Below are 12,581 nucleotides of genomic sequence, written 5' to 3'. Positions count from 1 at the left end.
TATGTGCATTAATTGTGGGAGTCAACGTAAACAGTAGCATTAGGACACACTTCATTGCACAACCCACCCCAAAAAATCCATTCTGATACATGTACAAAGGGGCTCTCTGGTACGGGTCATTCTTAGTCAAACTTCTTTAAACTTCCAAGTCTCACAAGATGAGTGAGTACGTCTGGAAATCTTGTGATATTGAAAGGTTGATGTGTCCTAAAAATTAGACCTAAATATGTATGCTTGAAAGTCGTAGCTATGCATAAATGGAAAATTTCTTAAGTAGATAGAGCTTTTGCAAATGGGTGTAGACATCTATGAGGCAAAAAACTTCAAACCCTACTGAAATTCGGAAAGATATGAAGGTCAGATGAACCTTGCTAGACATTATGGGATCCATTAAAAAAATTAAATCAAATTAAATTAAATTAATCGATCGGTCACGAAATCAGGAGGTCCTGGTGTAGGGTGCAACTGCATTAGTTCAATTGTGAGTAAATTAATTGCACGTCCACTTCTTGGATTTATTATTTCTTTCCTTCTATCTTTATTGTTGTCGGGAGATCCATCCACCATTTCAACTGCCTTTGCCATTATTTTAGGGCAGTAATGGCCGTATATATGCATATCCTTTGTGGCAGTAAACAACCACACTTCTACTAATTTGCAAATCAATGTGACTGGGATCCCATGGCAACTTCATAAAACCGGAAAAATCTGAGAAGTTTGTGTTCATGTGCAGTAATTGCATCATGGATTTGATGCTTAATTTTAGCATTAATAGATAGAAAAAATTCAGTTCTAAATGTGAGATAAATTTCTCGGAGAAAAATCGACATAATCTAATTTAGTGGAAAATTAAATTAAAACATATGTGGTTCTACAAAGAATTGAGAACCCCTCATCATTTTTTGAAGAAATTTATGTTGCTGAATCAAAATGCATGCGCAAACACTCGAACTGTTCCCAGATTATGGAAGTTCTTGATATTGGACGGATGAATTTATTTCCAGTAACGAATTTAACCTAATATAAAACTCTAGATCTTGCTAAAATATCCACTTCTATATTTACAAAAGGAGAAAATTAGCAGACTGATGGAACAAATGTGGACTAGAGGCATTAGAAGAAGCAGGAGCTAACCATCTTGAATTATTGTAAATACAGATAAGGCCATGGAGTTCAGAAATCCATCATCAACCCAAAAAGTAAAAGACATATAACAAAAGAATAAAACTAAAGGTGAAGGCTCTTGAAGAAGAAGAAGAAGAAGAGGAAGAAGATACTGATAAAAAATTGCAGATAAATAAATGAAAATCAAAGCATAAGGTAGATTAGCCTTTTTTTGAGGGGATGGGGGGGTTTGGTTTTCTATTCTTATTATGTGGAGCCATTTATCAGATTGAAAAGCTTTTAGATTTTTTATTTTGACAAGAATCAGCATGGCCCAAACTCAGCTGCAAAGATCCCAAAACAGTAAATTAGTTTGAAGTAGCATGAAAAGAAATAAAATCTCTGAAAGATCAAGCCACTACCACTGGAATAGTGTTAACCATCAAAAGAAAAATTAAGATATAGAGCACAAGAAAAAGGACTAAACATTGTGTATTGGCAATAAAGTGGAAGGAAATTAAATAAGAAGAAATATACAGATATGAACCTTGAAACCCTCCTTTCCTTGTTTCACTACAACATTAGAAAGATACCTGAAAATCTCTCTCATATTATTGAATTTATCCTCTAGTAAGGCTGGCGCCCATGTGCCCAACCATAAGCATCATGGTTCAGTTGTCCACCATTTGGAAGCAAATTTGGTGGCAAATTATAAACCGGCATGGAGGAAGGATCTGCCATCCCTGCCTGCTGCTGCCCCCCACTGCCGCCAATCCCTGGCGGTGACCCACCACCGCCTCCGCCGCCAGCGAGCTGCTCCTGTGCTGCGCTGCCCGCCTCTTCTTCGTCTTCTAGGGGGAGCCTCTCGTAGGTTGCATTCGAAAAGGTAGCTGCAATCACCATAACTGGACCTGCCGCTATGAGTGAACCCACCACGCTACCACCCACGACCTGAGCTTGACCGCCTGCTAGGTATATGGTTAGTCCAGTGGAGCCTGGTGGCGCTGGTCCCGGTAGGAACGCGCCGGTTAAGGAAAGAATTTCGAATCGGCCATGAAGTGCCATAACTGCACCACCAGGGGCAGAAGGCTGGCGAAGCGTTACGTTCATGACTGTCCCACTTGCGCTGAGCACGCAGACGCCTCGCTGCCGCCTTCTCGCGAATTGGGCTATGCTTTCTGTGATGTCGGAGCCGTTTGCCACCTCCATAACGTGGCTGCGCAGAGCGTTAGGGCTGTCCCTTGTCACAAAAATCGGAGGTTTTGGCTTGTTCTTGGAGCCAGGCGGCCGGCCCCTAGGCCTGCGCGTAGCCACCTCAATTGCACCCTCTCTGGGCTCATCACTGTTTTCTTTTTCCTCTTCTTCCTCTCCTCCGCCTCCGCTCCCGCTTCCTCCATTTTCATTCATGGATATTCCCAGATCTGGTTTCTTCATTGCAGGTGAAGCTGATGAGGTATCTACACCTTGCAGACCCACCTGCCCAGCCCACCACCGGTTCGCCATGTTTCCGATTCAAGCACAAAAAAGATAGCAAGTTACAAAGAAAACAATCAAGAACAGAGAGCTGACGATTCCCTCTCAGATCTTATAATTTGTGATCATCCACTGTCCAAAACCACCAAGACTGAAAAAAACAAAAACGAGGATCAACAAGGGGTTTCGAGGCTTTGAGTCTACTTCAAGTGAAGATGAATCAAACAAGGGGCCACCCAAGTATGATCCAAGCTTATACAGCAAAGAAAAAATACGCAAAATTAAACGCCCTTCAAAAATACCAACAAAACCCAACCTAACAGTAGTCAGAAAACCAAACAGAGATGAAAAGGTAGTAGAAACAGGGAAAAGAGTGAATTGTAGAGAGAGTAGTCTCCCTAGGTTTCCTGGGTCTTAATTATGGTTGTTTGGTTTATGTCAAGGTTTTGGGGAGGTCTGGTTGTTTCTTTGTGTTTTTGCCCTCAAGCCAATCTTTGAGAAATGAGACGGGGGCCTTGGAAATTAGGGTTTTTGTGGGGTCGCGTGCGCGTGAGTTGGTGGAGAGCACGTCCCTCTCTCGCGTCCCGACATATCAAGTAATCAACGGATGCTAGAGATGAGGAGGAGATTTGAAAAAGTACAAAAAACCCTATTACACAAACCCTTCTACTTTCCTCATATATCACTCTTTTCCCCTAATCTTTTCAAAATCCTAATCACCCTCCATTCTCCAACTCTTTCTGCTCTTATTGCCCTCTTTCATTCATGGCTTCACAAGACTACTTAATTAACTTTGTCCTTGGTTGGTAACCTGTTGCTTATCTTCCTAGATGTTTTTTGCCATTCTCCTATACATTTTAACCAAAAAAAAAAAAAGAACTACTGAATATACTTTCAATCATATTACAAATCAATATAATTACGTGTCATCCTTATTCCAACATCGATTAGTTTTCATTTCAAGTACATTTTTTTCTTATATAATATCATTTAATCTTAAAAAATAAAAAATAAAAAGGTGTCATCCTTATTCCAACCTCGATCAATTTTCATTTTAAGTACATTTTTTTCTTATATAATCATTTAATCTTAAAAAAAAAGAACCACCAAGATTGATTATTTAGTCAACCCAATCATTTCCTCATACACTCCCATGTACAACTCGAGCAACTAATGTTGCTGCTGTAAGCATTGGCTTTACACTATTGTCATGAATTTCATAGCTTAAGTTATAATATTTGTTTTCAGGATTGGAAGTTAATGATTGGGGGGCTTCTTCCATATTAAAAACATGCATGCCTCCAAGTGATGGCCCATAATCAATGGGAGACTGTGATCAGTAATTCATAAAAATAAATGAAAGAAGAATTAATAGTGTGCAACATAAGATAAGGTAATAATAATTTCATTTAATGTAACATTAGTTTTGAAGATTAGAAGTTAAGGTTCTATTTCGTAACTGTTTTTGAAAATAGTTTTGAAAAATAGTATTTTTAGAACAATTTTTAAAAACTGTTCTTTCATGTCTTGCAAAACAAAAGTCTTTAAAAATCTAAAATGTTTTAATATTTTTAAATATATTTTAAAAATCATTTTTATATCCAATACTTGATTTTTAATGATTCTATATGCTTATATAATTATTTTATAAAATAATTCTTAGAAAACAAGTGAAAATAACTTAAAAATGTTATCTAAAAATACCTTATTTTTTATTCTTAAGAATAAAAAATAGAAAATAGTTTTTGGTTATTAATTTTTTTTTTTTTGAAAAACATAAATATGTTCTAAAAAACCGTTGTTAAACAAACCCTAATAATTTGAGTCTTTTTACGCATTAAAAATATGCCCCTCTAAATTAGTGGAGACTGTGATCCAGTGAAAAATGAAAGAAGTATTACTATAATTAAATTAACCAAATGTTGTATGCATCTTCTTGAATGAACCCAAAAAAGTGGGGTTTCATTGAAATGTCCCAGAGACTAACTGGGAAGAAGAGTTTCTCATTGTTTCTTTTAATGAATGAAATATAATTTAATATATTTTAATTTAATTTCAGAAACAATTCTTTTTGGTGTTACATGCAACTTGGCACGTACTCAGATACTTTGCAAAGGGTTGTAAGTCCTAACAATGACATCACCATGCATGTGAATTTAGCAGCAGTTCCTCAACTTCTCAACAATCAATGCACGCTAACAGTTCCCTTCTTTCTCAACATGTGTCACTTTTCTCACTCCCCCAGTCATGACTTTCATTTATGACATAATTAATGTTTTTGTATACAATTCTCTAAGTCCCCAATCCTTATAATCCAGAAGAATTTAAGTACCAAATGATCCGGAGTATGTCATGTACGTTAGTATGCTGTTGACCATCTTTCATATTCATCCCCCATTAATCAAGTAGCTGGAATCCACCAACTTGCTCTCGTATATCTACGCATGCATTTTAGTTGGATAAGGATGCAATAGCCCGTCCCTAGTTCTTTAGTCCAACCTCATGTATTAGGGAGGTTAAGCTTCCACTTAACCCATGACAAAGAACTGCGTGAAGTCAAGGCCTAGCTAGCTAGGGTAATGCCTGAGCACTTTGTGATTGAGATGGTCAAGAGAAGAGTCCATGAGTAACAGAATTTATAAGAAAGAAGGGGAAGTATTTTGAAATACAAGAAGAAGTAGGGGTGTCAATGAAGACCACTGACCACTACAATGAAAATTTTAGGTTTTACAGAAAGAGTAATGCTTGTATTTCGAAGAGGGGTGGAGAGGCAAATTCTACTGACCCCCACCATCTTTTCATGCTTTCTTCCCCTCCTTTCAACACCCCACTCCTGGTTTTTCTCTTCCACCATCTTTTCATGCTTCATTTACTTCGCTTCCTTTCTTATTACCTTCAAAGAAGGAAGCCATAACATTTATTCCAACAGTAAGTCCAGCCTTCTTTTTAGACTAAATTTGGTTAAAATTGCCTTCCAATGGCTTAATTACTGAATCTTTTCTTGAAAAGATGATTACAATGAATTTTACAAATTAAAATCCCATCTTGAAAATACAATTTTTATATGTACTATCATTTTAAAAAGACAATTTTAAAAGTCTCGTATTTTTGTTAATATTTTATAATATGTTGTTCTTTAAAAATAGTTTTTTAAAATAATATTATTTAAATAATTTAAAATTCAAGTTCTAGGAGGGTGGAAAATTATGAAGCTACCCTGACTATGCTACATAGATGGGGATTCTAAGTAAAGAAGGCTGATACCGACAAGCAAAAATGATTGTTTATCATGGGTTTTATTTTTAATATATTTGTTGATTTTTCTCTGTTCAGACAAAGAAGTTTTAAAAAAAAAAAAACCAATATAAAAGTCTTTTGCTTTTAAGTAAATAGGAAGTGTCATTGATACGATGCAATGACACTTTTTGGTGCAAGTCGACAAGTAATAAATAGGAAGAGAAATGTCATTCAATGAGACATTTATCCATTGTGTTTTAATTTTTTTCTTACAGTTACTAGCTCGTGTTAGTACAAGAACATAGACAGTTGGTCCATTAAGCTCCATTCAAACATAAAGTAAAAATTAAAATATCAAAATATATAAATAAAAAATATTATATAAAAATTTATATAAAAAATATTGGTGTGGTAGAAATTAATCAAAATTCGTATAATTATTGAACAAAACTTTAATAAGTAATAAAAGAAATAATAATATGCATATTAATTTTTTTTTATTGAGAAAAAAAAACAATTTTTATATAAAGAGAGAGAAAGATAGGGATGACAATGGAACGAGTTTGGGATGGATTGCTCTCATCTCAATACCACTCCATTTAACTTTTTTTTTAATTTAATTCTTTTTAAAAAAAATTATTTAAATTGTTTTAATTATATTAAAATAAATATATTTTATAAATAATTAAAATATTATAATGTTTTATAACTTATTTTATTAAAAAGTATTTTATTATTATTATATATGTATATTAAAAATAGAAAAACAAAAAATAAATTAAATTATTTTTATAAATTAATTTTATATATAATTCAGGGGTGAGACAAGATAATATTCAAACTTATCTCAATTAAAAAAATTTGACCTTCCTCTTACTTATTTATTTAAGTTTCAAATAGGTATCCAAAAAATAAAAAAATACTTGTCCCCTTGATATCTCTATATCAAATTTTAAAGTATTTATAATTTAATTTATAAATTTATATTTTTTTATATTTAATTATTATCCCTTATCATTTTTAGATTCTCAGTAATAAATTAAATTTGAATTTAAAACTAGTTAAAAATAATTTATTCATTAAAATTTTATTTTTTATGAATATATAAAAGGTTTAAAAGACAATATAGTGTATACAATGTTTAGGCACTTATATTTATCAAATATAAAGTTACCCAGTGTATCAAGGCCATTTGTTGCAGGGGAAGAGCCAGTTCGAGCCCCATGCTTACCCAAGGCCAAAAAAAAAAAAAAAAGGTTGCAAAATTGAGATCTCAATAAATCAGGAAAAATTTGGAAAAGATAAATCCGACATTATCCCAAAAAAATTGGGAAACTTTCTTCATTCCCCATTTTATTGTCTCAGCATCCATTGAAAAACTGATATTCTTTTCTAATAAACAAATTAATTTTCTTTTGAAGTACTTTGACTAATAAAACAAACTATTGATGAAAGATTGATGTGATCTCTACACTTTTTGGTGTCATTGGATTCTTAAATGTTTGGGAAAGACAAGTGTCCTTTGAGTTTCTACTAATTTTAATTTTCGAACTTTAGGTTAGTCAGTATCATGTATGTATAATTTGGCCTGTATGCATGCCCATCTCAAATTTTTTTATTTTTTTTAAATAATTATCTTGAATTTTTAAATAAAAATTAAAAAAAAATGCTTTTCTTCCTTTGAAAAACAATATACTTTAATTTAAATTTGAAAAAATAAAAACACTAGCCATAAAGTAGTTCCTTATGAAAGTTTAGTGTTTATTTAATGATAAATATTAAATTTGCATAAAATTAATTTCATAAATTTTAAATAAAAATAGAACTAAACAAAAAAAAATCTTTTATTCACTTAATTAATGTTCATATTTATTTATTCATTCATTCCTCTTTTTACTTAATCTTCATCATTTTTTTCTCATACAAACCATAATTCTAATATATATTTTTACCTTTAGTGTCTTTTTAAACTTTGCATTTATTAATTTGAATTTATTATTTTTCTAATAAATTGATTTTATAGTTGATATTTTATTAAATAGTATCTTAATGGTGGGATTTTCATTTATGAGATTTTTAAAAATTTTGGAATTTTGAGATTTAGTTCAAAATGGCTAATTTACAATTTAATTATATAATTATATTAAACCATATCCTATTTAATTTTTATAAATTTTAATTAAACTAAGATTATGTATCCTTAATTTATTAGAATATTTGTACTAATATATGAGTTGTTAGTTTTCATTGGATTTAGAATAGTACTTTTAGTAGAAATTTTTGTTTTTATAGGATTTTGTTTTTATAATTGTTCTTATATATATATATTGAAAATTAATAGAAAGTGCGATGATAATTTTCTTTGTTTTGTAATTATTTTTCTTTTTTATAGTTTTTTTTTATCTTTTCTTGAAGACAATAATTTTTTTTTTTTGGTAGTATAATTATCACTATAAGGATTAAAAAAAAAAACAATAACGACGCTTTTTAGGGGTCAATAAATGTACAAGATGGCGCTTTCTGAAAGTGTAATTTTCGCCCATGATGGGTAAAGGCAACCATCTCGCTTTTAGAAAGTGTCATCTATAAAAACACTAATATTGATGCTTATCCAAATGTTTTCTTTCCAAAGCGTGACATTTTGTAAGTGTCATGATTTCCATCAAATTTCAGATGTTGACACTTTTAAAGCGTCTTTAATGAGAAACTATGGCCTGATAGTTGATAATATAATTGATGCTTACATTGTCGTTAGTGATGGTAGATTTCTCAATAGAGAATCAATGAGAAAAGACTTGCTAGGCCTATTAGATGAATAAGATTACAAAGACTGGGTTACAAGGTGTCTGGAAAATGCTTTATCAAGAAGAAGTAGGAATAATGATCTTAAGTCCTTATGGTGGAAGGATGAATGAGATTTTAGAGACTAAAGTTCCTTTCCCACATAGAAAGAGGAACTTGTATAAATTCAATACTTGGTTAATTGGGATGATGAATGAGATAGGGTGTCAAAGAAGCACATAAATTGGATAAGAAAACTTTATGAATACATGGCCCCATATGTTTCCAAGTTTCCTAAGGCTGCATATCTCAATTATAGGGATCTTGACTTGGGAGTGAACAAACTTAAAGGTAACACAAGCTATGCAGAAGCCAGTATTTAGGGTATTAAGTACTTCAACAACAATTTCAATAGATTGGTTCATGTGAAAACCAAAGTAGATCCAAGTAATTTTTTCATGAATGAACAGAGCATCCCATCTATTTCCCCATGGTGGAAGAACTTAGATTTGAGGAATTGTAGGTAGTTTTCCATTGCCCTATATTCTTGGTTGGTCTTTTCCTTGTCAAAACAATACCAAGTGGCTTTATCATAACTAAATAAATAAATAAATATTTGTAATGATGTTCTTATCCTAATCAACAATGAACATGTTATATTTCTCAATTTAAATCTTCTACTTTTCTTGTTTGTCATTCCACTCGATTTAGTTATACTACTTTGGTAGATTGGATTGCATATTGTTCATGGCTGCAAAGGACATATATACCTTGGCTTACTTATTACAGAAAACAACTAACCAATTTACATATATATATAACATGGATTATCAAGTTAGTGACCATGTCCACGTGAAAAAGGTATGAATAGTTTTTTAATGAATAACCTAACCTTTCATATAAGCTTACTACTTGAGATCCCCGATTGAGGAAAGACCAGTGAATATTAGGAAGAAGGGTGGTAGACAATTGATAAGAAAAAAAATGTTCAATATAGAAATTAAGACACCAATGACAAGTTCTCTTAACTTAAATTTTTTTCCCTAATTTCTCTCAAATCCTTACTTAAGGTTCTCTCTTTTCATTGGGTGAGAAACATTTTCTCCTATTCTTTTGTTCCCTATTTCTCTTTCTTCATTCTCTATTGCCCACCATCTCTTATATCATGTCTAATCATCTGCTCTCCCACATCCAATTCTACTTCTTTTAATAGGTGTAAATTTTATTGAGAAAACAAATTATTGATAAGTGCAAAGAAGGGTTGCAAAGGAAAGTCAAGATATCCTTCAATTTTATTTTATTTTACAAAAACATTAAATAAAAACAAAAAACAGAGTGGAATACAATAATTAGTTGCAACATCCTATCAAGTCAAGGAAAACCAATAACAAAAATGCAATGTATTTATTTAGGATACCATCTCCCTAATTTTGTCCTCTCAAAATAATCTCCTCATCCATGAAGCAATTATATCAGATATTTGGAACAATGAAAACCCTTCGATTTTTATTCATTCGTACTAGTCTATTCAAGTATGGGGAAAACAACATTAGTTGAGAAAGAGACTTACCAATAATGATGATGTTCCATAGTAGATTTTGACGGTGGTAACCTCACATGGAAGTTAGATATGGTCATTCCAATGGATTAGGGCATTTTAGTGGTGGAGTTTGCAGGGAGAATGGATTATGGCAACTGAAGTGGAGTCAAATGATTTAGGGCATCTTGATTGTGGATTTCACTAATGATGAAAGCATTAAGGCAACTTAATAATGGATGAAACAAAGGTTTCTCACCACGTGGGTTACTTATGAAGAAAGGGTCCCTACAGAAAATGCTTTGATCTAAGGAGAACGTTGATGTTTATAGAGAGACTCTGGAACTCTTTGAAACAAGGTTAGCTTCAATAGACAAAGTTAGGGTTTAGGATAATGGCTCTGTGGTAAGTCTCCGACAACTCATCACTCGGTTGTCATTCATTAATTGATCTCAATGAGAGCTCCAAGGTTTCAAGGTTTGTCAATTTCCAAAATGGTAGAGGGAATGATGAAGGAAGTGTTTGGTAGGTACTCATTGAAGGGGGAAAGGTTTTAATATATATTTGGAATAGTAATAATCATGATACTTCAATCCTTGACACTTTCATAAAGTATCATTAAATTAGAATATATAATGACGCTTTTCAAAAATGTCATTTTATTATTAAGCAACATTGAATATATATATATAAAATGACACTTTTGAAATTGTTATTGTATATTCCAATTTAATGATACTTTAAGAAAGTGTCGAGGATTAAAGCATCATGATTTTCTATTTTGTAGTAGTGTTATTTGCTTTCTCTTTTAATAGTCTTTTTCATCTTTTCTTTGTGTGAAATTTTTTTTCTTCTACTAGAGTTTTTTTTTTTTTTTTTTAAATTTTTTTTTTGACATTTGGTATCAACATCTAGCCATTAAATATGTAAAAAAAACCAATAATAACACAATCCAACCCTAATTTTCAAAGTTTGATGAGAAAAACAATTTCTAAATTTGGAAAATCTAGGTGCAACTATTATTCAAGCATCAAGATATTTGGCGATAGTAAATTAAGGATTTATGGTACCAAGTGATCAAATACAACTCATACAAGTACAAGAGAAAATTTGAAAATTCTCGAAAGAAAGATTTGAAGGTTTCTCTTTACATCTATTTGTCGATAGAACCACCTTGTTTTGACAAAATTGCAAATATAACCAAAGTGCATAACACATTCCATTGAATACCTATGAAGGAGTAGAAAAAAATGAAGAAATTTATATTACAAACTTTAAAAAGGCGATTTGACCTTCTTCAAATTGAGAAAATGGAAAGAGTTTTCAATTAGCTTTTATGAACATTAATCTTATTAATCAAATAAAATCTAATGGCAAAAACATTTTAGATATCCAAGTTGTGGAGAAAATTCTTTGAACCTTAATTATGCAATTTGAGTGCACTATGACAATAATTAAATAGTCAAAGGATCTCAATACCATGATGTTGGATCCCATGAACAATACTTAAATTAAAGGTCCCAAATTGAGGTGAAAGAAGCATTGCAAGGCCAAAAAAATGAGCAAGACTATTTTCTTACAGGAAAATCATAGACAACTTGGAAGCCCCCTTGAGTTGATTAACTCAAATCTATGTTCAATAGAGGTTCCCTAAAATAAAGATGACATGTAATTTTTTTTTTAAACCTTTATCGATGATTTTAATTGGAAGGTTTGGTTTATTTTTTAAATAAAAAAATAGACACATGAAAAAATAAAAAATGTTTTAAAGCTTATGTGGAAAAACAAAGTAGGTGTTCTATTAAAATTTTGAAAACAAATAGAGGTATTGAATATACTATTTTTATGAATTTTTGAAAAATAAAATTGTATTAAGCACCAATTGATTGCAATATATAGTTCGTAACAAAATGAAAATGTGGAGAGAAAAATAGAACAATTATTTATGCAATGAAATGTATGTTGTAATTAAAAATTGTTTAAAGACAAAAACAACTTCTTATTAACTTTATTTATTCAATAGGTGACCTATTAAAAATGTTTATGAAAAGACATCACAAAAAGGTTGGAGACATATGAAGCTTAGCATTAGTCATTTGAGGGTGTTTGGTTGCATAGCATATGCTCATGTGCCTAATCCATTATAAAAAATAAAATAAAAAAAAATTGATGATAAAGGTCAAAAGTGTTTTTTATTTATTATATTTCGATGAAAAAAGAATAAATTATGCAATCCACAAATCAGGAAGGTTATTGTTGGTCATAATGTTATTTTTGATGAGCAAGTAGTATGAGATAAATCTTGTAGTAAGAAAAAAAAAAAAAAAAAAAACCATCAAGGGTTCACATTAACCTTGAAGAGCAAAGTAAAAATCAAAATGTGTAGTCTACAAGTGCTCCAATTATGATTCCATGTCTTATAGAACCATTAAAGCATCCATAACATCAA

The 12,581-nt window shown here is 31.5% G+C and overlaps 1 protein-coding gene across 1 annotated transcript; it reads right to left on the bottom strand.

Annotated features, from left to right (window-relative positions):
• Positions 1-1,539: 1,539 nt before the first annotated feature.
• Positions 1,540-3,123, bottom strand: LOC117929823 (AT-hook motif nuclear-localized protein 19-like). Its single transcript, XM_034850246.1, has one exon. The coding sequence runs from the start codon at positions 2,605-2,607 to the stop codon at positions 1,732-1,734; it is 876 nt and encodes a 291-aa protein (XP_034706137.1). The 5' UTR covers positions 2,608-3,123; the 3' UTR covers positions 1,540-1,731.
• Positions 3,124-12,581: the final 9,458 nt, after the last annotated feature.

This window comes from Vitis riparia, chromosome 14 (genome assembly GCF_004353265.1).
Source record: "Vitis riparia cultivar Riparia Gloire de Montpellier isolate 1030 chromosome 14, EGFV_Vit.rip_1.0, whole genome shotgun sequence".
In the NCBI taxonomy this organism is placed as follows: domain Eukaryota; kingdom Viridiplantae; phylum Streptophyta; class Magnoliopsida; order Vitales; family Vitaceae; genus Vitis; species Vitis riparia.
The sequence above is the reverse complement of the archived record's forward strand: the minus strand, read 5'-3'. Positions and strand labels throughout refer to the sequence as shown.

Coding starts and splice junctions, on each gene's coding strand:
- LOC117929823 (XM_034850246.1), bottom strand. CDS start 2,607: ATGGCGAACCGGTGGTGGGCTGGGCAGGTGGGTCTGCAAGGTGTAGAT.